Source organism: Coccinella septempunctata, chromosome 9 (genome assembly GCF_907165205.1).
Source record: "Coccinella septempunctata chromosome 9, icCocSept1.1, whole genome shotgun sequence".
In the NCBI taxonomy this organism is placed as follows: Eukaryota; Metazoa; Arthropoda; class Insecta; order Coleoptera; family Coccinellidae; genus Coccinella; species Coccinella septempunctata.
In genome coordinates, this window is record NC_058197.1 from 17,877,316 (window position 1) to 17,904,777 (window position 27,462).

The following is a 27,462-nucleotide window of genomic DNA, read 5'->3' on the forward strand; positions in this document are numbered from 1 at the left end:
AATTTGCCGAAACCCGGGATCGAACCAGGGACCTTTAGATCTTCAGTCTAACGCTCTCCCAACTGAGCTATTTCGGCCGATGGATGATAGTGAAATCTTATCATATTAGAAGGTGGTAATTGTATTCTCACGTACATTTAATCTAAATTATTAACTCTTTCTATTCATTTAATCTTAAAATGTATTGTCTTTAATATAAAAAATACATTCAAATGACGATAAATCGAAAAGAGAAAGCGCAGTTTGTGTATGAAAGGATTTGAGTCTGAGTACAGAAATTGCTTGCATTCTATGGTTTAGTCCAAATTAGAGATGTGCAACTTGAATACTCCCGAGCAAAGATTATAATCTTTGCTCCCAGTATCCACAGTATCTGATGGAATCGGATACTGTGGAATTATATACCGGATATATTCATTGGATATTTGCATAGAAATGTTTGGTATCCAAAAATCGCAATGATTACTCAATTGACTCCAACTGGATGAACTCAATGAAGAAATTTATATAATATAAATTTCTTCATGATTTTATTATATTATATCCTTGTTAATATAAGGTCTTTAAACAAGGATTATATTTTTCACTGCTCCAATAACATCGGCATTCAGAGATATATATCTCTGTCCAGTGGCGGCGCAAGACCGTCATTTGATGTGGGCAAGATACATTTTGCGAGGCCCTCTGGTGACGCCAGAGGACGTTTTCATGAGAAAGCGACTGGTAATAAAAAATGAAATTTAAGAAATATAGAATTTTCTACTTTCAGCCTCACTCACTTAACTGAACTAATCAATTATCAAGTCATGGCCCACCTGAGATGCTAGATCATGCTTAGTTAAAAAGTTTCAAAATAACTACTGAGGACTAGTTCAAATGAACGCGCAACAACCTGTGATTGGATCCATACACAGTGCATGATTGTGTTGAACTCGGTCAACCGTTTACATGGTCGCGCGTAATTAATTACGCGTAAACGGTTGCCGGAGTCGCGCGATCCTTTGAACTAGGCCTCAGTGTATTTAGTAGGCTTAGTTCAGATGATAATGCGTAAACGCGCGATTCACAAACCGCGCGACTAAAGATTCAGAGGAGTCATATACATGGTCGCGCGACATCGCGCGTAGACTCCACTCTATCTTGAGGCATAGTTCAGATGATTCGAACCAGAAACCGGACTACTAAAGATACAGAGAGTCTACGCGCATATGAACATTTATATTTGACTCCTCTGTATCTTTAGTCGCGCGGTTTGTGGATCGCGCGTTTACGCGCTATCATCTGAACTAAGCCTTATTCAGTTATGTGCATTCAATATAGGTCCTTTTGTTTGCATAAAAAGTATAGCACTTTTCTACACTCGATTTTAGGGGGTGTATCTTATCTACACCTAGTCAAAAGGAGGTGTAGATAAACTACACCTACTCTACACTGGTGTAAATCCAATCAGCAAACGAATACTAAAATCGAGTGTAGAAAAGTGCTACACTTTTTATGCAAACGAAAGTACCTAATATAATAGTCGTATAGAATTATGAACTATATACGCCAATTTAGTGAGTCTCAATGGCTTTTTTTCAACATCTCTATTTAAGCATGAAAAAATTTCATGGTTTCATGGATTCATTCTGAAAATTGAGTTAATGTCAAATTGTTGATAACCCAATTAAAGTCTTGTGAAACCCGCTGTTGGACGTCAAGCTCAAGCGGTGTAGTGGATCCTCAACGTAAGCGTCCACAGTTAAGTCACTCGGGCGAAAATTATTCGCTTCGAGCGAATTTTCACAGTACCTAAACCAAAGCGCAATTCATGCAGAGCGAGTAGAGACCTTTGATGCGCTGATAAAAACCAACAGACCACCGACTCGCAGTGAGGGCCCTCGGTACCAAAACTTATAATCTTTGCTCGGTACCTCTACACTAGGCGCTTTTTAAAAAGTCGGTCTATTTCATAGAGTTTCTTGAGTGAATGTATATGATAATCGCTGTTTTCATGACAGAACATTCTTTTCCTTTTGGCTACTCCTTCCTTTCTGAAGTAATTTTGAAGATCATCAACTCTCCGACTCTAATCAATATTCTTTGATACTGTTTGAAAATATAGGCAAATGTTGTAAAGTAAAGGAACTTTTGAATTAACTTGTTTAGATTGCTACAGGAATATGTCTCATACCAAACATGTTGGTGGAACTTGAAAATGGCAGAACAATTTTCTGGATATACCCAAAACCCTCAGATTTAGACACGTTCACTGTTTTTTATTGCATAAACCTGATGAGAGGGGCTCCTCGGCCCGCGAGGCCCCTCAAGCCGCGAGGCCGTAGGCCGTCGCCCACGTCGCCTACGCCTTCCGCCGCCACTGTCTCTGTCGGCATTACATTGAAATCATGAATTCGAAAGCCCGATGTCACATTGCAAAAGATATCTGAATAACTGAATATGAGAAACATACATAAAATATAGAATTCATTCGAAAAATTTAATTATTATAAGCAATGTAAGTGTTTTTTTGTAAAATATAAAACGAGAAAGAATTGAATTACTTTTCTAGGAAAAAGCAGTAGTTCAACAAGAAACATCATTTTGATGCTTGAAATCAAATGAATAAAAATGAGTTTGTGTGTTTCGGAATTAGAAATTTGTGAAAGAGAATTTCAGAATTAATTTCCATTAGTTTCATTTTTAATTAAATTTTTCGTAAATTTTCAAATTTGAAATGAGATGTTCTCAAAGTTCTTTCACTGGAAACAGAAGTGGTAAATTGGTATATTGAATATTTTTGGGATTGATGCAGAGATATATCTCTGGATTGATGTGTAGACCGATAAGTTAGATAGAATTTCAGATGATTTTTCACTCTATATCAGTGTTCTGTGTTCAGATGTATCCGAGTATCCATGAACACGAAGTAACCGATTCCCAAATTTCAGAGGAGTATCCGATACTTTTTGCACATCTCTACTCCAAATTCTGTGCTCCAAATTGAGGTTAGTTTCGTTGATAGTTTATTTGACAATTATTTGTTTATTATTTTTGACTTGATTCTTATTAGGATTATTTTATTATTTATACACATCCAACATAATTCCTTGTGTTGGTTGATTAATTTTTAGTTTGGTTATTAAACGCTGAACTCAAATCTGGTCTAGCAGGTTTTGTTAATCACTTAAGCTGGAAATAAACAAGAATTGCTAATTAGAGTTCTAAATGCTTGTAAAATGGGTTCCAAGCGTAGGAGTACTACAAAAGCAGGTACTTCTTCACAAAAGAGAACATTTAAAGAGGTTGTCAAAGTGGAACAAAGGCTAGAAACCAAGAAAGTGAAGGGAAACCTATTTTTTCCTTGCAAGACTTGTAATAGACTTTTCAAAAAAGAAAATGAAGCAACGGAACATTCTCAAGCCTGCAACTTTCAAACTTCAAATGGTTCAATTTCTAGTGGGGTGAAAGCAAAGGATAAAATGAATAACAATTACATGCCAAGTAACGAAGCCAAAAAATGTTAGACTTGTTTCCTTAGCTACAAGATAGAATATTATAGGAAAATTTGATTTTTAGGTAGAAGAAACTCTGAGCGTCTCAGAAAAAATGCTACTAGATGCAATAATTACATATCAGTGCCAAAGAAGAAAACTATTAAAAACAGCAAAAGTAATGTGGAACTTAATAATCACCCAAATAAGGAAAAATCTGATTTACAACCCTGTGCCACCATTGAGAATGATAAGAAAGGTACAAGTTCAATCAATGAAAATGTTTGGTTTAATAATTTGTTCTTTTAAGCAGATGTTGCTGAAACTCCTGTGAAATCTAGAAGACGGGGCAAAAAATTGTCAGAAGAAGAAATTGCCGAGAGACTCAAAGCAATATCAGAAAAATTGAAAAAAACATCTGAGGTTAAAGTTCCTTATGATGAACAAGAGGAAGAAGAGAGACAAGAGATTGAAGATAAACTAATGGCCTTGAACAAAGACAGCGAAATTTCGTATTTGGACGACTACCCAGATTTTGATGATAGGCTGAAAGATGAAGATGAATCTCTCGTAATGAACACAGAGAGTATTGTAAATTTGGAAAAGGGACATGGAGTCGTGAATAATCCAAATATCAACAGTTCAGGTCAACCAAATAGTTCGATTGGACAGCATACAACTATTATTGTTACTCAAAAACCAGATGGTATGTTTTTTTTTAATTTGCAACTGTTCAGTCTTCAATTTGAGTTTTGCAGGTCAGTTACATGGTTGTCCTAGGTGTCCAGAAGTCTTTGTCAGTGAATTAGAGCTTTTCAGACATAAAAGGGCCAAACACACTGCTCCTAAAATAATAATGGCCCTTAGTGAAGTCAAAAAATTTTATGATGTACCTGACAGATCTCATTGCCCCATCTGCAAGAGGGTCTTTAATTCTTCCAACAAAACCATTTATATCAAGCATCTACAATCACATAGTTACATTGGAGAATACGCATGTCCTGTTTGCAAGAAGAACTTTAAGAGGAAGGACCATATGAGAATGCACCAGAAACGCCATATCGTTTAACTTTTATGTGGAATTGAGGTTTGATCTCAATGACGAAATATCAAACGATAAGCTTTGAAGGGTATCAAATTATTTAAGTTTTTCATTTTGAGTATGATGAATAATTATTCGGTTTATATCTGTTTTCATAGTTTTAATCATCGTTATGATTATAATGGAAAGATTATTTTTTAATTTCATCGAAACTGTGGAAGTGATTGAAGTATACAAGTGTCTAAATATCATATCGTGCCTTGAAAAATATTGAGCGGAAGATGGACTATTGTCCGATTATTCATGCGAGAGTGTAAATATATTATTGTTTTTTGGCAATTTCCCTTTATAATTTGATTCAATTCCTGATTTTATATTTCAATTATGTATTTACAATCATTTATCATTATATTATACTTGATAATTTAACTATGTACTCTGTATTTCTACTTTATTTGGTGTTTTATTCACTCGATGTTTTATAGGGATGTGTATTTTTATTTTAGATCTGGATTATTTGATTTATTGAAATATATATTACATTGTTATGGAGTAACGTTTCAATACGTTGTAAATTCATGAAAAGAATTCTTATTTGGGAAACTATCGTAAGTAAAGTACAATAAAATTCAAATATTTATTATTCTTTTTCCTCATTTCAGCAGAGCAAATCTAAAACCAAAGATAAATAATCTTCGACAAAAACTATTGAAATAAATAAATAAATAAATTATGGAATATTCTTTGAACAAGGTTTTTTTTAACCTTGTCAGAGACTTGTCTCTGAACCTTGTTAAGAAAATAGTTAGGTTAAGTCTAACAGAAACGGAGAAACGATTTTCGTTGATGTTCTCCGGAGTCTATGGACGGAGCAAAGGTTAGATTGATTCGGAGTAGAGTAGAGACTAATCATTCCGAAAACAGATGGCACACTGAAATATTGATAAAAGAAGATTCTATGGCTTGAACCACAGAAACATTACACTGTCTATGCTTTGAATCAGAGAACATTGTGTCTATGGTTTGCATCATAGATATAGGTCGATGGTTTGAATTTTTGAAACAATTGAACATAATTACTTTGAGTTCACTTGAGAATAGACGCTACCTATAGCGTCTTCTGATATAACAAATAATTACGCTGAGTATTCAAGAATAGCTAGTTTCATAATCCAGAAAAAAGTGGAAAACTTAATAATCCTGTTTTTGTGCCAATAATTCCCGATGGAGTCATCTTTACTAGTCAGTCTTGATCAAAGTTTGTTGAATCTACAAGCCCGCTTGCTGGAAAGGTAGGATTTCGTATTTGCTGTTATATATTGGTTAAATTTTACCTACAATATTCGTTCTTTACATTTTGCATTGAATATTTTCATATACGACTATAGTTGTGCACTCTTGCTTAGCAGGACGAATTTTCTTTGCTTTACCTGTTTTTCACAAGATGGCCGCGGAATATTCTTGATTCGAGAAATTAAATTCAGTCTAAAGCCTTCCTTAAAATCAAGATCACACCTTTTCCAATAGTCAAAGTCCGTGAAAATCGATATTTCTAATCTGAAGATCACCTCAGACAGATAGACAGACAAGACAGAGTTTATTAAGTTCAGATAACGTTCAAACATTTTCATTCGAATATAAAAAATGGCAGTAAGCTATCACCTATATGGTAATCTTTCGACTTACGAGAGAATGAGCTATTCAAAAATATCATTTATATCGAAAAGTAAGCAAGAGATCATTAGCATCACATATTTTTCAATATATGTTGATGAAATCTAAGCACCACTTTCATACGCAGAATATATTCCTTCAAAATCACATTATCATTGAACGCTTGTTGCAATAGGCTTCAAATTCATTCTTTATTGAAATTCTCCCTCAAGTTCTTCGTTATATTAATTAATCTAAAGAAGGCCTTAGATTCTATGATGACGTGTGTGAACCATAGAATCTGAGTAGTATGTCGATCATAGATAGATATCTACGATGTCTATCTATGATCGTTTTTTTTTTGAATTTCTGTGGATCGAACCATAGACATAGAGACATGTCTATATGTCTATGGATCGAACGTACCAACCACAGCATACTAATATCAGTGATACCAACATACGCTTTGACAACTGATTTTAGCGCTACCTGGCGGTGGAAAATGAAAGCTCTATAGGAAGGTGATTTTCGTTTGATTTATTTAAACGTAAACCAAAATACTTTATCATTTTTCGTTTTCAATTAAAGGAAAACAACAAATTATTATTATTGAACATTATTTCTGAAGTATATTTTCTTATCAGAGAGAATATTAACATAAATATCCTGCTAGATTTCAAATTTCCCTCGTTGTATCTTCTATTTTTTCATACCTTCTCGTTCTCCTGCACTCCTGGTAGAAAAAGACTCCAGTCTAACACCATTGGAATTTGAAACTCCTGCGGTATTTTTGCCTTCTTTTACGTAAATCCTTTGACTTCCTAATTCTCCTGAATACCTGATAAAAGGGTCCCGGTAAATCTACCTGGAACCTTTTCAGTCTTGCAAGTGGGGACCAGGAAACATTTCTCATCACATGAAATAGAAAATTCAAATTTTAAATTTTCCTCATACAGAAAAAGCTTATCCTTTGGAGGATGTTGTGTTTTAAGGGGGCATCGTGAAGTTTTTCCGTGAATATTTTCAACTAACAAGGCCCAATTTCCCAACTGGGTGCTCCCTCATTAGAATTTCGATCAGGGGGGTGTGAAATGCTGCCTGCACCTTAAAGTCCGCCCTTGTCTGGCAAACTCCGGTTCCTAATATCCAATTAATTCAATTCTCCATCATAAATTGCAGATAACAACCGCCGAAATCACAAGGTGGTTTCAATATTCCCACGCGAACTATCTTATTGAATAGATTAGTCGCTAATTATTGAACTTGCATGGAAATTATTAATTGATAGTCGGCTCGCTATAGATCTTGGCCTTGTTCAGGCAAAGTTGGTAATGTTGGTATTGGAAACTCCTAGTTTGGATCTGCACAGAGGCATAAAGTTGTAGAGCTTGGGCGAGGACGTTGATCAAAAAAATTCTATAATGTGATCAATATAAAATATTGAAAAATAATGAATTCAATTTGTCTTCTCGTATTTCCATGAAAAATGAGGGGTTCACATACATGATACACATTGTTGTATCATGTGTTGCCTATGTGACTATGCCTAATTTGTTGTCACATACTTTCGTCACGTTCTGTGTTCCTAATGCGTTTTTCGATGTTTCAGTCCAGAAGTGCGGATATGGACGACAACAAAAAATTTCAAACTAGTTGAAGTAAACAACTGAGAGTCATCGCATACAGCGTATTCGTCATTGTAAGTAAATATGACTAATTTATGGTTATTTTCGTGTTCCTGATACCGTATGAAAGAGATGTGTTTAATTGGTGGGCAACTTCATGAAATATTGTACAGGATGGGCGAAATTCGTAGTTTACTGAGGCCCGGTACTTTCACCTTCGAATAAAATTTATTCAACGAACAATGACGTACCGACATTCGATCTATGACAAATAAACTCTTCTAATTAAGTTTCAATGACAGATTTATTCGATGAATAACACTATCTGAAAGTGAAAAGACTGCATTTTCACTAATCTTACGAATAAGACTTAATAAATGCGAATAAATTTATTTATTCGCACGTGAAAGTACCGGGCCTAAGAGGATCTTGAGAACTATAAGAGCTAGAAGAAATTAGATCACACATTTTCTAGTTCTTCTTCAGAAAAACAAAGAATGGTGAAAACCGTAGCCTCCTACGATTCTTCGTCTTTGATTTATTAGCAAAAAATGAGATCTTGACGATTTCGAAAATTCCTCGTAACTTTTTTGTCTTTGAAGTAACTGATCTGAAACTTGAACCTTCTACAGGCACTTTTATCAACTGACGAAAGATTTTTTCCAATTCAAAAATAACAAATTCAATAAACGTTAGCATTTAAAAAAACCAAAGTACGTCTAATGATTCGAAATAAAAAAAATTTTGAGCTCGTCAGTGGATTCTAGGTACAAAAGTGCCTGTAGAAGGTTCAAGTTTCAGATCAGTAACTTCAAAGACAAAAAAGTTACGAGGAATTTTCGAAATCGTCAAAATCTCGTTTTTTGCTAATAACTCAAAGACGAAGAATCGTAGGAGGCTAAGGTTTTCACCATTCTTTGTTTTTCTGAAGAAGAACTAGGAAATGCGTGATCCAATTTCTTCTAGCTCTTATAGTTCTCAAGATCCTCTCAGTAAACTACGGATTTTGCCCACCCTGTACAATAACTTAAAAACGAAGAATCGTAGGAAGCTACGGTTTTCACCATTCTTTGTTTCTCTGAAAAACAGCTAGGAAATTCCATCCTGCCTTCTTAATTTTAAGATATTTCGATTTTTCTGAATTTTTGAATATTTGCGCCATCTATTGCGGAATTTTCCCTTATTCTTTGCGTTTTGAGAATATTTACAGTTTTACATTTACTTTCCCTACGTTTTTAACGCTTATTGATCAATTTTTTCCATTGCGGTTAGTTCGACAGCTAACTACTAGAGGGCAGCACGCGTCACTGTATTATGGGTTGCCTGCAGACATCTAACTAAGGGGCAATCATTCCAGATTCTCGAAACCTCTTCGATGTTGTATATTCCTAATACTTTAGATGGCATTACTCATATTTCCTCATCACCGCCCCGATAAGGATAAAAAAAAATTTTAGAGAAGTTTCAGTTATGTTGCATTGCCAATTAAACTAGTATGACGATGATATGAACACAGTACAGTGTGATATGATCATTATTAATTCATTCTTTGCTTGTTTCAATTTGATAAATCTGAATTAAAGAAAACACCAACTAATTATGAGTTTTAACTGAATTTTGTGAGAAATTGTTGTACTACAAAAAATCAGGTAGACTTTGAGTAAGATTTTAATGGTAATATAACGAAAGCTCTTAGTTTCTTTCGTTCCCTGGATGGAAAAAATGATGTTAGTAATTTTTTTTCAACGTTATTGTTCCAAGAGTTGGCTGTGATACCAATAAAAAAATTCGACGGAATTTTACAGCACTCTAGAGTGCTGGGAAGATAACAAGCCAGCATCAGGTCCTGTAGTTTTTGGACGTACGGTCCTTTTGACTGACAGGACCGTAATTCCAAAGTTCTGGGGTATAAAACTTCAGGGATTGATGAATTTTGTTGAGAAAATGTTATTTTTATCCTTGGCTCCATTATTATGGTTTCCGACTGATGAACCAGGCCCTAGTCCATCAATTTTTCCCCCTACACACCCCTATCTTTCTCTTTAATCTAGAACAGCCAAAATATAGCTTATGGCAGTTTTTAGCGGGAAGTGTTATGGCGTCGTAAAAAATTCCGAACAGTTAGAAATCGTCATTTTTTATTATGGCAGGAAACCCTTCGAGGAGTAAATGCGTTAAAGTTTTATCGGATATGGCACTGTTCAACAGTTACGGCCGCAAATAAATTGCGGTTTTCCACACTTATATGCCAGCGGGGCAGATGTACTCCCGTCAAAGTATGCCCGGCACGAGTTTACGCGTTATATCGAACCATGAATTTTTTTTTACTCCCGTCCCAGTCCAGGCTGGCTTGGGCGGTAAATATTGACACAAAACGCTCGGACGTTATTGACGTTTTGAATTATGCACAGCCGTGTCGGGTTTACGCTCCCTGTTTACCATTTTCGCTGATTGCTTCCGGTCCGTAGACGTTGTTTTTATTTCAGAAAAGAGCGGATTACGAAAATTGGGGTGTTTGACTGTTTTATCCCCCCAAAAACAGTTTTAAAGCGCGAGGGAAAGAATATCCTTTGGAGGCCTTGAATGATCTTGAAGGGTGTGCCTCAGGGTTCTATTTTAGGTCCCGTTTAATCCATAAGTTGCTCTGAGTAGTCTGCAAGCTTAAAAAAAGGTTTATTCTGCTTCAAACACAAGACTTGTCCTGTATACAGGGTGAGCCTTTGACTCTTACAAATATTTTAACAGTAGATCATTGAGGTCAAGAGAAACACTTTTTTCCTATAGCATTTTTTCCGAATCGGCTCGGTTTGAAAGATACAGGCTGTTGAAAAACCATAAAAAAATGTTATTTTTTGTTCTATCTCACAAACGGTTCTATCGAATGAAATGAATTTCGGAATATAGTTTTTCATCTATTCGATGAATCTTTTTCTAACACAAGATATCACGCACGTCTTCCAGTTTTCTCATTATGACCACTACGTAAAATAATAGAAATCAATGAACCCATTTCTTGAAACTAAGTTGGACGCTATCTAATGAATATTTGAACGTTTTGTGAAACAAAAGTATTCTTCATATTTTCTCGTATAATGCTCTGTTCTCGAGTAATTTGATGTTCAAAAATTAAAAAGTATCTGTGAAATTTGAAAAATTGGGTACTTTGCCTGAGTACAACTCTGTTTAAAAGATCCACATATGTGTAGAGTCACAGATTTAGCTAGTTATTCTGAAGGTTATTTTGATTTTCCAGAGGTGGCACAGCCCATTATGAAAAGTTAAAATGGCTATATCTTTTTATCAGGGCAGAATCGGTTAAAAAAGTATAAGAAAAATGAGTTTCTTTTGACCTCAAGCATCTACTGTTGAAATAATTGTACGAGTCAAAGACTCACCCTACAGAGAAACTTACCTAGTTCTGTGTTCATGTGTCATGTGTCATCAAGCTGTCACACCGACTATGACAAGTGACAACTGACGGAACTTCGCTGAATTTCTGTGATCTAATGGGACTTTTTCATAGAAAAAACTAAACTGTCGAATAAGAGCTCGGATAATTTTAAATTGCTGCTAAATGACTTTGTGCATCGAAGTAAAACGTTTTTTGATCCATTTAAGAACGGAAAAAAACGAATCTCAACATCGAAAACACCTATCTTACCCTACGACCGTAGAGACACCTCGAAAATCCCTCTAATCCCACCCCACCCCCTCCTGCAACCCCAGTCATCCGGTAAACTTTCCAGGTGGAAACCGCGCGGAATGGAAATAGGAAAACGCACGCGAATCTGCTCATCTCCCACCCATACGTCTCGGCATCCAATTTCCGAATTACGAATGCAGAAAGGGACATTTGTAATACTTTCTTCGGCATAAATCTCGCGGGGGATCCTACGGCGGATTTCAATTAATATTCAAATTATAAGAACTGGGAATCGAATGCTGCAGATTTGATCCATTAATTTTGGCGCGAGATGGGGTTTTTGCGAGGCGGCTGCGGCGGCGTCTGGGTGGTGGGGGTGGAGGTGGGGATAGGAAATCGCTGACTTCTTGACTCCGGGGATGATTGAGGTTATGGACCTTGGAAGGACGTGATTCGATCGCTGGGCAAGGTGGTGAAATGGTTGGGGTTTGGGGGGGTGTGGAGGATTGTCTGCATGTAGGGGATGATCGTGGGGGGTTGGAGTATCTTTTCGGTTGAATATGGATATCCAAATTTCATTCTACAGCTTCATTCTTGTAATTTGCAAGAGTGTAGGTCGGGTACAAGTCTGGAATTAGCCCTGGATGTTCTGTTGGAAGCAATGGCGGTATATTTTTAAGCTATACAAGGGGTTAGACCGGGGAGTCTAACCCCTTGCTCATTTTTGAACCAAAAAATCGAGATTTTCGAAATCGAGTTTTTGGGGTAAAATTACCTATTTGCTACTCTGTCTGAAAATCGGGATGTTCTATTACTGTCCTAGGATATGGAGTGCATAGAATGTGTTTTGAAGATTCTAAAAAACCAAACAGTCGATGATTCAATAGAGAATTGCACTCCAGAGAGCTCTTCGAAGTCAACTCGAAAATGAAAAGTGGAAAAACAAAAAAAAATTTTTTCTCCTAAACTGGACCAGATATTGGAAAGTTTGGTATGGAAATATAGGTTTTCGAACACGCTGAATCTATTGCGAGCAATTTCGAGAGCCTATCTCCGTTCGTTTAGATTTTCATCTTCGAAATGGCATTTTTCAAAAATTTGCAATTTTCAATCTGCGATATCTCCTGTTATATTCGTCTGATCTAATTGGGATTTTCGGTTATTTAATCAGCGTTGCCTAGGCTTTCACCCTAGCACAAAAACTCGGTTTCGAAAATTTCGATTTTTTGGGTCAAAAATGAGCAAGGGGTTAGACCCCCCTAAAATCACTTATTTGCTACTCTGTCTAAAAATCAGGATGTTCTATTACTGTCCTAGGATATGGAGTGCATAGAATGTGTTTTGAAGATTCTAAAAAACCAAACAGTTGATGATTCAATAGAGAATTGCACTCCAGAGAGCTCTTCAAAGTCAACTCGAAAATGAAAAGTGGAAAAACAAAAAATATTATTTTCTCCTAAACAGGGTCAGATATTTGAAATTTTGGTATGGAAATATAGGTTTTCGAACACGCTGAATCTATTTCAAGCAATTTCGAAAGCGTATCTCCGTTCGTTTAGATTTTCATCTTCGAAATGGCATTTTTCAAAAATTTGCAATTTTCAATCTGCGATATCTCCTGTTATATTCGTCTGATCCAATTGGGATTTTCGGTTATTTAATCAGCGTTGCCTAGGCTTCCACCCAAGCACAAAAACTCGATTTCGAAAATTTCGATTTTTTGGGTCAAAAATGAGCAAGGGGTTAGACCCCCCTAAAATCACCTATTTGCTACTCTGTCTAAAAATCAGGATGTTCTATTACTGTTCTAGGATATGGAGTGCATAGAATTCGTTTTGAAGATTCTAAAAAACCAAACAGTTGATGATTCAATAGAGAATTGCACTCCAGAGAGCTCTTCGAAGTCAACTCGAAAATGAAAAGTGGAAAAACAAAAAATATCATTTTCTCCTAAATAGTGTCAGATATTGAAAATTTTGGTATGAAAATATAGGTTTTCGAACGCGCTGAATCTATTGCAAGCAATTTCGAAAGCGTATCTCCCTTATTCGTTTAGATTTTCATCTCGAAAATGGCATTCTTCAAAAAGTCGCAAATTTCAATCTGCGATATCTACTGTAATATTCGTCTGATCCAATTGGGATTTCCGGTTTTATAATCAGCACTGCCAAGGCTTCCACCCAAGCACAAAAACTCAATTTCAAAATTTCGATTTTTTGATTAAAAAATGAGCAAGGGTATCTTGAGGAAATTTTAACTGACCCCATTTGTCTGCTGATATGAAATAAACAGGAACATCTTAATAACTTCACGTTACCATTGTAAACAACGAACCAATGACCGATTAAATCATTCATTTCCCCCCCCATTAAACATCCCCCAAAACCACCCCCTACCTGACGAACCGAAACCACATCCAAAACTCGATTCCTCAAACAGATTTTTCCCTAACGTCTGATGATTCCTCTTATCTTTCATCCGCAGTCGCTACCAATAGCCACTTGGAATTTTTCTCGCATTATTAACTCGCGTATTTACGAGTGGGGGAGGGGGTGGTGGTAGATTGAATTTTCAAATTCAGCAGTTTCCTCCCCCGTAGACCGGTTATTAAAACGTATTATGATCGTACCTATGCTAAAGGCCCAAGTACGTGACGAGAGGGTGAAAATTGAGATTGGGGAAGTCGTTTTTTGCTCTGAAACGGCGTAGGGGAGGTTTTGTACTTCGAGACGTTGGGAAAACCGCGTAGAAATTGATTTAAACGACGAAATATCTTAGGAGTTTGATTCGGTTGGAAGGGTCATTGATATAGGGTCTTTTTAGGTGGTAAACTGGACAAATTTTGACAAAACCACACATCTATGCACTATTTTCAGCATAAAAAAACGCCGTGCAAACTTAACGACTTTATTGACTATCAGTTATCATCAAAACAACAATTCTTCGGTTCCTCCCCTATCAATCTATTTCCAATTTCTTGAAGCTACCATCAGTGCCCATCCCTACGTCCATCGTGAACTGTGGCACCTTGAGCACCTCCTTGGCCCTCAGATTGATCAGTTGCCTGAAGACGTCAGCGTGTAATTCGATCTCCCTGGTCCACATCTCTGAAAAAAAAACGCGTTTTAGAATTCTTCTTGCCAAATTTGACGCTACTTGTTCAGTCGGAAACGAAAAGAGGGTGTACGAAAGTGACGAAGTGAGGGACGTGGCTGTCTTAGGTCATGTAGCAATGGATCCGACCTTTAGTGCTAGGAAATTGTCCGATTTTTTTGCGAAATTTCAACATCAGATAGTACTCGATGAGATCTTCAACATGAGGTATCGCAACACCCCTCATCTATTAAGGGGTTGCAGTTACTGGGATACAAAGAGCTGAAAAGTTTCCTCTCGAATCGGAAATGGACGTGTCCTAGCAAATTTCCACATTTTCATTTCAAAGCCGGAAAATCAAGGTGTTAGGTTTTTGCTGGACCAAACTTTGCATTGTATAGAATATAATACAATCGATCGATCCAAGTGCAGACCCTCTATTGTTGTTTTTTCGTAACAAAACACCTCTACGTGCCCGAACTACCTTCTATACCCTAAGCGATCCGGAGACCCGGACTAAAACCGATAAAACCATAAAGTGATGTGGATAATGGCGCAGAGAATAGACATTTTCGCAATTACCCAAACCGTAATATGACCTTTCTAATTGAAAACGGATCTCTTTCGGCGTTTATTGGCTTCGTATACTGGATTTGGACCGATACACCCCAATCGACCTGCTAATTTCTGTTTAATGTCCGCCTCTTTCCATCTCACAACGAGTAAGGGGAATAATTATCCCCTTTCGTTTTGACAGTTCGTTCGCGGCGTTTTGACACCGATTGGAAAGGGGAAATTAGACCTTTCACCGTTTTTACACAGTTTTAATCCCGCACGGATTCCGTAAACTTCACTAACCCATCGTCGTTTCTATTTCAGGAGTGACTTGGAGTCCCCGTCGACCTCGGGTGGTAGCGGAGAAACGACCAGAGGGTCTTAGAGCACAGTCTTGTCCCTTCTAGAGCTGGGCTGCTAAGGGATCTCCTGGAGATCATTTCTAGCTTCAGTCGTCAATGGTCTAAGAGGTCGAAGGAAAAAAAAAGAAATGATTCACGGGTCTTAGGCCACAGTCTTGTCCCTTTTGGGCTGGGCTGCTAAGGGATCTCCCTTGGATCATTCTTAACTTCAGCCTCGATGGACCACGTGGCCGAAGAGAAGAGATGATTGAAAGGTCTTAGAGCACAGTCTTGTCCCATCTTAGGGCTGGGCTGCTAAGGGATCTCCTTTAGATCGTTTCTTGCTTCAGTCGTCAATGGTCTAAGAGGTCGAAGGAAAATAAAAGAAATGATTCACGGGTCTTAGGCCACAGTCTTGTCCCTTTTGGGCTGGGCTGCTAAGGGATCTCCCTTGGATCATTCTTAACTTCAGCCTCGATGGACCACGTGGCCGAAGAGAAGAGATGATTGAAAGGTCTTAGAGCACAGTCTTGTCCCATCTTAGGGCTGGGCTGCTAAGGGATCTCCTTTAGATCGTTTCTTGCTTCAGTCGTCAATGGTCTAAGAGGTCGAAGGAAAATAAAAGAAATGATTCACGGGTCTTAGGCCACAGTCTTGTCCCTTTTGGGCTGGGCTGCTAAGGGATCTCCCTTGGATCATTCTTAACTTCAGCCTCGATGGACCACGTGGCCGAAGAAAAGAGATGATTGAAAGGTCTTAGAGCACAGTCTTGTCCCATCTTAGGGCTGGGCTGCTAAGGGATCTCCCAGAGGTCGTTTCCAACTTTAGCCATCGTTGGACTAAGAGCGAAAAAAGCAAGATGTTATCGTCAATGTGAGTATATGTACTTTTTAAATCGGTCGTGACTTTTGATGATGAATACTGAGCACTCAAAACACTGTTTATAACTTCATAATGGCTAATTCATCAACAAGAGACACGACCCCTGGTTCAGGGATGGCAACGTTCGGTTTCCCAGTCGTTCTAGTTATTTTTTCGATCTTGTTCTCGTCTGCGAGGAACAAACGCCCAATCAAGGCGTAAGCTTCGTGTAATGAAGTCGAGAGAATGGCCCAAAGATGCTTCGGGAGCCAGCATCAAACGTTTCTCCTGTAGAGGTTCATCTCATTTCCAATTACGTTTAGCTCGTTTCCTGGTGGATCTGATAGCGATATCGGAAGTCTAGAACGATGTCCTAGACAGAATACATTTACACAAGGTACAGGCTGTATTTGAAGGTGGGGCTCTGGTTTTAACAGAAGGTAGAACTGGACGAAGTTGAACAAAAATTGAAATGATTACTGAAATAGATCCTAATACTACCCTGGATCATTTGTAATCTGAATTATTGCAAAGCAATAGGAAATAACTTGACTCTTGATGACTGACTCAACCATATGGTTTCGTTGAAGATATTGGCCTGTTCGATTTTTGCTTGGGAAAGAAAATTAGGATTGTCGAATTTTTTTCATTAAGTTGAAGGATTTTATGATATTGCTCATTTCGATACCAACTGACAGAAAAATACTTAGGTCCAAGTGTGAAAAAATAGAAAATTAGTTCAAAATATCACCGATAAGATTCGTCTGAATTATTCACAAATTTTTTTACAATGGCCATCACAATCTTCTTTTTGTTCGAACCCTTCAACAATCATCGTTAAATTGGTGTCAAAAAGGGCAACACCCCCTATACCGGACGAGTCTTGTGTTTGAAGCAGAAGAAACATTTTTTAAGCTTTGGTACTACCACAGGTAGCACATTTTTCAATTCCTTGTCTTGCGAAGCAGACAGGCAGAGCCCCTTGTGGATTAAATGGGACCTAAAATAGAACCCTGAGGCACACCCTACCAAATTTCCAGAAGGGCGTCGATATTGCCGATCTAAACTGAAAACTAAAACTAAAAATAACTTTTTTTCATGGTTTCAGCTTGTATCTTTTGAACCAGGCTGAAAAAATTTCAAACTAAAAACATCGTTTCTTTCGACCTCAAGAAACTACTGTTAAAATATTTGTATGAGTCAGGGACTCACCCTGTATAGACAGTTTTCGGTGAAATGACTCATTTCGACGACCTCTACCTTCTGTCAAAAAAGCCTCACCTTTAATACACCCCGTATTCTTGATATTCTAGGAATTATTGATTGCTCTTCCACGAGAAAACACGTGGTACAGTATGCAGTTTTTTGACAAACCTCGTACAATTCTCTATGCATGTCAATTTCCTTCCCCAATATCTGATCTCTTGTCTGGAAACAGCGATGTAAAATTTGAACCTTCGATATGAATATCAAACGTTGTGGCTTGCAGACGATGGCTATGTTAAACCGAGGATAGTATGCAAATTTTTCTTCTATTCTTCTCGGTTTTCTACGCTGATAGTCGCGAATTCGGAAGCTCATTTGATATTGAACCATTTCGCTTTCCGATGAAGGAGAAGAATGATGCGTTGATAATATCGACAAGGGTTTGTTTTTTACGATGTGAAGGATACAACCTTCTCATAATTTCAGCGTTGAGACTTAGGGAGTCAGTGATATACATCTTAAAATTCCCTCACCTTGCAATTCTTCCAGTGATTTCTCAGTACCACCATAATCACTGGGTAGGTATTCCTTAGGGATGTGTTCGTGGAGCTCATCCAAGGAGTAGTGAACTTTGATCTGGAAACAAACAATTTAATATTGTTCTTCAGGTTTGAGTCTGTTGATCTTGATCCTCACCTTTTCGTAAACTTTGGTCGGTAGAATGGCTTTTATGAGCATATTCGCTTTATCCCAGAATGGTGGGACGTTGATGATGTGAATGGTGTCAATTCGAAGACTCAGGGATGTCTGAAAATAATACAGCATCAGTTGTCTAAAGTACTCAAGCTTCTCTTAGTTTTTCACTGACCAGCAGATGTACCAATTTATAGTTGACGGTTGGCGTGAATTTTATGAGATTCTTGAGGCCAAACGCCTCTAAATCTGCTAGTATCGAGCTGGATAGGAAGAAGTCGTTCAGCATCCTCAATTCGGCGATCATCATGGCTGTGAAATAGTAGTCCATACCGTTTTCTGCCTCAGCTTGGGTGTCTTGGATCTTGGCGATGTGCAGTCTGCTCAAATTGGGTAGCAGCTTTGGCATGATGATGCTCTTCCTGAAATCAAGATACCCTAGAACTAGGTTTCATTGGTTCCTCAACTTGAGGATGCATCTTTTCTTCTTGTGAAATGATCTGTGACATTTTTTTATATTTATGAAGTATCATAACAATCATCCAAATACTCACCCGAGTTTCACAGTTTTCTGAAATTTCTCCTCTGGAACCATATGTTGGAAAAAGTCAAAATAGAGTGTCTTGCAGGTCAAGTAGCCTTCTATGGCCTTTTTAGCCCGTTCAATGCTCATCTTGCTGTTCAGAAGAGCCATTTTCACTTGGTTATCTGTGACTGCTGAAAAACAATTTCCTTATCAATCTGTATTCACCACAGTCATTGGAATATTAAAATTTATCTCTTCCTTATTTGTCAATAATCGTTTTTTGAATACTCAAATTACCTCCCACGAAGTCAGAGGGTTGAAATTAAACAGCTGGAGACAAAACATGTTTCATTTTCTCTGTTCATCGATCAAAATGATCGTATTAAAAAAAATCGACGAGTTATCTCTTGTAAAATAAAAAAAACCTGAACTTGGGCTATAGACGAATATTTCCAATCGTTATGTTCGAATCTGTGTGTCCCAAATAGTCTGAAAGATTCAAGGGGGGTACAAATTGTTTTACTGCGTTTTTCCTAGGGTTGATTATAGAAAATAATATCGAATAATCGATTCAGTTTAGAAACTAAGCAACTCGGTACCATTCCTAACATAAGGTTGAGTTTACAACGATGTTTATTGTACTTCTCAAATCGAAAAACCGTGTTTCAGTTGGTAACAATGTCAATTTATCGTTATGTGCATGGAGGTATCATTGGATTTTTCATGTTTCATGTAATAACAGAAATGACGTCAGCGATGTAGTACCCAATTCGGCAATTAATTCTGTTACGAATACCAAATTACAGTGTTGAAAATGACAGACTCAATGCTCCTAACATAGTCCGTGAAATGTTGTACAAATGGAATTCGAAAATATCGATTTTTTGGGAATTTATAACTCACTTCACACGTATCTCCTGTGATATTATCTTCATCTTTTTGATAGAGAGGTTATATCATGAAATCATTGGTGTTAGACCCCCCTAAAACATCATATTTGGTGTTGTAAGAAAAAATTGAGACAATTTTCGACCCTACTAGGTTTTGAAAGTGTAGAACTCAATCTGCAGGTGGAGAAAAACAGTTCTCCAGTTAGGGCAAAAAAAAAATTAATGATGGAAAATTATGAAGTTGCATTTACTACAAATTCGTGGGACAGAACTTAAAGTTTGGTATTGAAATATAGGTTTTCGAATAGGCTGAATTCATTGAATATATCAAAACTAAAACTTTATATCCCCTTCTTTGGATTTTCACCCTTGTATGACATTTTTTCGAATTTCAATCTATGATATTTCTTGCTAGCTTTCCGTGTGAAATAATGAAGCCAAATTTGAAAATTTAGAATTCACACTTTTTTGTTGAAATCGTATATAATCTGCTTTACGTTTTGCATACAGAATGTTCTTTTATACAGGGTGTTTTCAAAGGTGTGGCTTTTTTTTGATAGAAGGTAGAAATCATCAAAATGCACCCAAAAAAATGTCTATAAAAATTACTCAAAATGGCTGAGCTACAACCCCTTGTTCGACAAAATTTCATCGAATTTCAAGTAAGGGACTGTGGAAGGAAAAACATTTGGATAGACAATGAATGGTACAGTTCTTCCGAGTCTATCTGATTAGTAGCATCAGATCACTTGAAAAAATTGTTGTATCGTGTGATTTAGGAGGAAAAAAGTGTAGAAAATTGAGACGGTTTACTGAAAGTGCTTCTGTTGACAAAGCACTATTATTGTTACCTATTTCACCCCATTTGATTGTTGGTGGGTTCGAACAAGAAGAAGATTGTGATGATCATTGTAAAATAATAAATGAACGCTTTATTTTGACCAGTTTTACCTTTTGTAAACAGAAAGCCACAACTTCAAATACACCCTGTATATGTTCTGCGTTTTCTCATGAGGAAGTTATAACCATAAAAAGCTTGTTTGTAATTACCTCTTCATTGAAGAAAACAAGATATCATCCAAGTACTATCCTGTACCTACATAAGGAAAACTATTTTTTTATAAAGCATCCAATACAGGGTGAGTCTTTGGCTGGTGAAAATATTTCAACAGTAGCTTTTTGAGGTGAAAAGAAACACTTTTTTCTTATACCATTTTTTCTCATTCAGCCCTGATAAAAAAATAAAGCCATTTTAAGTTTTCATAAAGAGCTGTGCCACCTCTGAAAAAACTAAGAATAATTAGCTGAATCTGTGACATCACACATCTGTGGATCTTTTGAACAAAGTTGTATTCAGTCAATTTTTCAAATACTTTTCAATTTTTGAACATCAAATTACTCGAAAACTGGACATTATACTAGGAAAAATGAGGAATAGGTACTTTTATTTTATAAAACGTTCAAATATTCATCAGATAGCGTCTAACTTAGTTTCAAGAGTTGGGTTCTTTGATTTTCTGTATTTTTATGGTGGGTAATGGTCATAATGAGAAAACTGGAAGACGTGGGTGATATCTTGTGTTCGTAAAAGATTCACCGAATAAATGAAAAACTATTATCCGAAATTCATTTCATTAGATAAAACAGTTTGTGAGATAGAACTAAAAATAATTTTTTTCATAGTTTTTCAACAGCCTGTATCTTTTAAACCGAGCCGATTCGGGAAAAATTGTAAAGGGAAAAAGTGCTTCTTTTGACCTCAAGAATCTACTGTTAAAATATTCGTACGAGTAAAAGACTCAACCTGTATATCGAGAAATGAACGAAGCCGTCATAGAACAGCCTGTATAAGATTTTCATGACGTTGTTATGATTTCATCATGGAAGGAGAGTTAAATAATATCAAAAACATCGCGTATAAATGAAAATCATTCATCGTTCAACATAAATGTGCGAACACTCAATATGAATGAATATCAGAGTATCATCTATGTCGTCGTGGAACACCTTGTACATCTACTAACCGAAGTAAATAAAATTCCCACTACTTTGAATTAGGAATTTAGCGAAAAATATATAAAATTTTTTTTGGTCCTTCTACGTCTTCGTAAAATGATAATATGTCAAACAACCCTAGAGAAATCTCACCTGGTTCTTTAGGGATATTTTCGTTCTGCTTAATCCAAGTCTTGAGCACCTCCACACTCTCCTCGAATTCCTTCTGCGTCAAGTTATGCTCTCTTAACACCTTCTCCTTCTGCTCCTCCGTGACCTGCATCAGATACGATAGCTGAGACATCGTAGACCGAAAAACTGTCTCGTAAAATCCGCACCTTGTCCGTACCGCGCGAAAAACCTGACGCGAACTGGAAAAAAACCGCCCGCGGCTGCAATTTGAACGTTTTCGCCCGCCTGCGCCAAACTCCGTTTTCGGCCACTCCGTGTGGTCCACCGTGTGGTCCGTACACCCCAATTATTGTCCTATCGAAGCAGAAACGCAAACAGCGAAGGTCTAGCTCGAATTTACGCGATTTATTCAATTATCGGGCTTTTAATTGCTATAATTTTCGATTTTCGTCGAGTGGTTCGCGTTTCGTCCATAAATATGGGGGTATGACGCTCGACGGACTTGAAGGTAATGCCAAAATCATTTTCTAGAAACAAATTACGTATATATACGTTATTAAGTGCTTCGTTACAGAAAAAACACCCTGTAGTTTTGATACACATTTTTCACAGGGTCACATAAATAAATTATGAAACATTGCCTTATGTCCATGCTCTCCTTTAAGCATATACAGGGTGTCCAATGGTGGATGGCCTAACAGACTAGTTTGTAGAGACTTAATCACAATTTTGTGCTGAAAATTCGAGTTTTGGGGGTTTTTCTGCTATGAAATCTCTCCCTGAAATGATTTCAAACTTCTGCAGATTTCAAATGGCACACCCTCTATATCTTTACATCGTTACGTAGCTTAGTTAGTGGAAATTCATGGTAGGTTCACAACTTTTCGAATATTTCTGTTGGAAAAGTTTTTTCAAAATAGTCTTCACCATTTTCGTTATGTAGTACTGCTAGAGTACTATTTGCAGTTTGGACTGGAAATGTGTAGGGTGCAGAATATACAGGGTGAGTCTTTGACTCGTACAAATATTTCTTGAGGTCAAAAGAAACACTTTTCTCCTATTAATTAATAATTTGTACTAGTCAAAGACTCGCCCTGTATATTGAAAAAAGTGTAACACATATTTTTTCATAAAAATCCCAGTAAACACAAATCGTTGAGTTTCACCAAAGTTTTTGTATACTTTTCAACAAAATTGTAGTTCTCTATAAACGTCTAAAAGGCCATGCATCTCGGGCAGACACCGTGTATACAATCAAGAAAGTACTTGGGATGGTTTTTTAAAAAGCTCGATTTGACAGATTGTCGCAATTTTTTATTACCCCCACATAAAATTTCTTCAGAATAATTGGAGCTAAATTACCCATTAAATGATTATAAAAATTGTTGGAAAAGTAACATTTACTGTTACCAGAAATGCTGAACTTATTTTCAATAGCCTTCATTCTTGATGACGAATATTTGGACATTCTAATATTGAGACAATTGAAGGAAACGAAAATTTCAGCCTTAAAATTGTATGGAGCAAAATTTTTCGGAAAAGTGTTTTCACAATTGTCAAATTTTTTCAATCAACAGTGATGGAAAAGCTAAGTCTTGGGAGTTGGAACTAAAGATGATAAATAACTTCTCACAAAGATGATAAAGACGTATTTTCTTTCATAATATCAACAAGATTGTACTGATCTAAAATTGAAGTTTGAGGAAGACAGAAGCGGGGATTTTTCCAAATTTTTTTCGAAAAAACGAATAACTTCAATGACCCCCAGGAACGTTTGTTGAACATTCACTTTCCATTGCTGTGTTTTTTTCGAGACTATGAAATAACAAATGTTCGATAGGATCACGAATTTTCTCACGTTTTGAATACGCAAATATTTCATTTAAATAGTGAGATGTTGTTGTTTTTAGTATGGATTAATAATTAGTGTTTCGTCTATTGTTCTTGCTGAAGGAAAAAAAACATAGAGCGCATATTCACGAAATGAAATTTTGAGTTTTCAAGTTCAAACTGATCATTGATCGAATCACTGAGGTCAATGAAATATATATGAGTTGGAGGTTGAGTCGTATATTACATTTTTTTTCGTTTTTCAGGGCTATAAGAACTTTTTCTTGTTGTCACGCATTTGTTTCAATTCATAAACTTTGCATGGCTACCCATATTCTGAAAACTCACATTTTCTAATATCACTCTCGAAAAAATCAATCATCAATAACTTGATTAATCAAAAGTAACAATTACAAAAGTCAATTAACATATAAATGATATTTTTTTTCATATTTCATCGAATAGTACGTCTTTGGATTGTTGAAGGTGAAGAAGGGGTCAACTTTGATTGATGACGAGCTTCATCGTTCATATCCGAGCATTTAATTCGAATTAGGGAGAGAGAGAGGGAAAAACGTTGGGTAAAACAGGATTTTCCAGGGAGAAAAATGGTGCGTCCATTAAGTAGAGACTTTATTCTGATTTATCGAACTTGAATGGGTTCAGAAACAACGGTTGTAATTGATGCAAATTATAAGTCTTTCATTTTGCTCGCGAAGTTCAATCTTTTGTTCTATTTTCTCGTTGAAATTAGTTTGTGGAATTGTGCGAAAATGTTCACGCTTTTTGTTCGATAGTTGATGATAACAAGAACAGTAAATTTAGATAGATTTTTGGTAATTTTTCGACACCAGATTCTTGCACCCAATAAAAGACAATTTTTCATTCATCTATGGAAGATACAGAAAACCATGAAAATGTTTCACTATTTCTGATATATTTCTGCTTGACAAGAGGTAAATTTTCCATTGAAGATGTTTCTGTGTCAGTCCCCGAAAATATCGATGCAGTTCATGACATGATTTTATCAGACCGTCGAATTGGGCTAAAACGGATATCTGAAGCACTGAAAATTTCATAAGAACGCGTTCATCATACAGTTCACGTCAATTTGGACATGAGAAAAATTGCTGCAAAATAGATCCCCAAATGTTTGAATGTTGACCAAAAGCGTGCAAGGGTAGAAGCATCGCGTTCGATCTGTGCTCGATTTGAAAACGATGTAGACTTCTCAAACCGAATTGTCACTATGGATGAGACTTGGGTACATTTCTACGATCCAGAAACGAAGCAAAAATCGATGGAATGGCGACACTCTGGTTCTCCTAGACCTAAGAAGTTTCGTGTCAAAAAATCTGCTGGAAAAGTTCTTGCTTCAGTTTTTTGATATTGCCATGGAGTAATCATGATTGATTTTTTAGATAAGGGTAGAACAATAACCGGAGATTACTATTCGACATTACTGACCACTCTACGGGAAAAAATTGAAGAGAAAAGACTCGGAAAGCTATCCAAAGGTGTTTTGTTTTTGCAGGTCAACGCCCCTACACAAATCTCATGTTGCCATGCAAAAAATTCGTGATTTAGGGTTTGAATTATTAGAATACCCCTCTTATTCACCAGATTTGGCTCCATCCGACTATCATCTCTTTCCTCAACTGATAAAAAGTTTAAAAGGTCGTAATTTTTCTTCTTACGAGGAAGTAATAAAAGCTGTGGAGGTCTGGTTTGCAGAGCAAGAGGAAACATTTTTTTTTAAAGGTCTAGAGACGTTGCAGGTTCGCTGTAATAAATGTATCCAATTAAGAGGAGAATATGTTGAGTAATAATATATTTTGACATTGAAATTTTGCTTGGTTCATGTGTCTCCCCTGTGATACAAATGTGCCTACTCTGAGGATCTTCTGAGACACTTTTGTCCAGTAAAGAACCCTTAGTGTCCTGCTTTAGTTTGAAATAGGACACTCAGATGCTCAACACCTTTCCTCCCATACCCCAAGTTCAACTGAGCAGAAAACCTGCTACCGATACAGGACTTCTGATGGATCATTAGCGACATCCCTAGTGGAATAAAAGCGCCATCAAGAGAATCACCCCAATGGTCCTCTCAGCACCCTTTCCGATCGGACGTCCGGAACACCCCGCATAAAATTCGAACCAAGAAACTTCCCTTGTAGTTCTCGGCTTCAATGTCCGATAAATCTTAAACTTGGACCGCTTACCGCCCCAGCCCTGCCTCCCCCTTTCATTTCTTCTCTTGCATTATGGAGTCCCCGGTCCCAGATCCGGATGAAGTATGTTGTGTATGGGTCAGAGGGGATTCGCACCGTTCCCATGCATTATATTTCCGGACGTTTCTCATTACTCATCCCTCGAAGTATAAGACGCGGTTAAGTTTTCAACTAACGAAAATATGCTCCGGAAGTTTGGGTGTTTTCGGAGGGGGTTGGAGGATTTCCGGTTGGGTTGGGGGGGTGGTGAGAAGGGGCAGCGGAATGCTTGGAATATTTTGGGATGTCGGTTTGGTAACTTTGCGAGACTGATTAGGATGGGAAGTCGAAAGAGTTTGTTCGATTGGAGCTCTGGGAGTCCAAGGAATTGAAGAGGGTTCGGTCTCAAACCAATTCATAGCTTGGGTAGATACTCAACAGAAAACTATTCGATATTAGACATAAAACCACGACATATACTACCAGAAATGTGACATAGTGGCTCTTTCTGACAGTCGCGCACTGATAAGAGCACTGAGCTTGCACATTATCGATTTTAAGATGGCATGGGAGAAAAACATGGAAGAAAAACAAGGTCTGGATCAGAGGCCAGCACACTTGAACTTCTTGGCAGTTGAGGACGAGAAGCTAGGCCCATATTGCTCATCTCCTTACAGACCTACACCCCTACACCTAATGTAGGTATGTAGGTTCAGCAGAAACTGACGAGTTCATTCATTCATTCATTGCTGAATCTGGTTCCCGAGAATAAATCTACAAAAAGACTCAGAAACCAAACTATCGGTGCTATCAAACTTATGATTTCTTAGGGCTACTTGCGACTGTGTGCCCTCCTGTGACTGAAGAGACCCAACCGTGACCTACAGATCCTTCCACACTCCGGGCATGGATAGTCACCAACCAGATCTGGCCGCCGCTGTATCCTTCTCGAGTCTCCATTATAGCTGTGGACCAAAGACCTCCACTGTGATCTGTCTAACGCTAGTTGTTCCCAGCTATGATTGGCATTAACTGATTTTAGGGATTGATGCAGAATATCCGAACTTCCCTCAGCGCCATACAGAGCTATTTTGGGCAGTCCTATGTCTTACATCCTTAGAATGTAGCAGCTCCATCTGAGTCGGACCCTCGTTACTTGAGTCTCAATTGTTGTACAACTCGCCCGTTGCAAGACTTTTGCATTTGAGACTTTGTGGAACCATCTGATGTGCATTATCTGCCTTAGATGACGTTGTTGCGTTTGTTCAAGCTGTTAAATATGTCGCCTGTAGGGCGTCCAGCTTTCGCTTCCGTAAAGAAGCGTTGGGAAGACCACCGCTTTGTGAACAGCTGTCTAGGTCTTCAGATTGAGGTCGTGATTTTGAAACACCCTGTCCTTTAGCTTCCAGAATGTACGTGATGCAGGATAGATACAGTTGTGTATTTTGGTGTCTAGGTTAGCCCTAGTATTTATGAAGCTTCCCAAGTATTTGAACTGCTCGACCTGTTCTAGAGTTTCATCCTCCAGGCTTGAAGGCTTTCTGGTAGACTTACCAGGATTTTGGTTTTGTCAATATTGAACTAACGCCTAAAGCTTTGAACTGAAAGGGGCTACAGTATATCTCAAGGTCTCAGATCTCTAAAAAATCTGTCATCTACTTTGAATCGTCTCAACAATAAGAAAAGTTCTCTAC

General features: G+C 37.4%; 3 protein-coding genes and 1 non-coding gene across 5 annotated transcripts in view; 2 read left to right on the top strand and 2 right to left on the bottom strand.

The window, feature by feature from the left end:
• Nucleotides 1-4: 4 nt before the first annotated feature.
• On the bottom strand, nucleotides 5-77 carry Trnaf-gaa. Its single transcript has one exon. It is a non-coding gene; the product is annotated as a tRNA-Phe (tRNA).
• Nucleotides 78-2,997: 2,920 nt separating this feature from the next.
• On the top strand, nucleotides 2,998-4,542 carry LOC123321136 (PR domain zinc finger protein 15-like). Its single transcript, XM_044908640.1, has 4 exons — nucleotides 2,998-3,501; nucleotides 3,559-3,732; nucleotides 3,787-4,179; nucleotides 4,232-4,542. The coding sequence occupies exons 1-4, from the start codon at nucleotides 3,219-3,221 to the stop codon at nucleotides 4,540-4,542; spliced, it is 1,161 nt and encodes a 386-aa protein (XP_044764575.1). The 5' UTR covers nucleotides 2,998-3,218.
• A 9,787-nt stretch (nucleotides 4,543-14,329) lies between these two features.
• On the bottom strand, nucleotides 14,330-22,035 carry LOC123320361 (alpha-tocopherol transfer protein-like). 2 transcript variants are annotated; one of them, XM_044907661.1, is made up of 6 exons: nucleotides 21,750-22,035; nucleotides 18,740-18,899; nucleotides 18,361-18,607; nucleotides 18,189-18,299; nucleotides 18,026-18,128; nucleotides 14,330-14,543 (listed from the first exon to the last, which is right to left on the bottom strand). In XM_044907661.1, the coding sequence occupies exons 1-6, from the start codon at nucleotides 21,898-21,900 to the stop codon at nucleotides 14,395-14,397; spliced, it is 921 nt and encodes a 306-aa protein (XP_044763596.1). In that variant the 5' UTR covers nucleotides 21,901-22,035; the 3' UTR covers nucleotides 14,330-14,394. The 2 variants fall into 2 exon arrangements, with proteins under 2 accessions (XP_044763596.1, XP_044763595.1); XM_044907660.1 differs by having other exon boundaries at nucleotides 18,740-18,902; nucleotides 21,750-22,025.
• Nucleotides 14,593-27,462, top strand: part of LOC123320360 (TWiK family of potassium channels protein 7-like) — a 183,588-nt gene continuing 170,718 nt past the window's right edge. The window contains exon 1 of the mRNA XM_044907658.1: nucleotides 14,593-16,298. The gene's annotated coding sequence lies outside the window, so the exon portion shown is untranslated. The remainder of the gene's footprint in view (nucleotides 16,299-27,462) is intronic.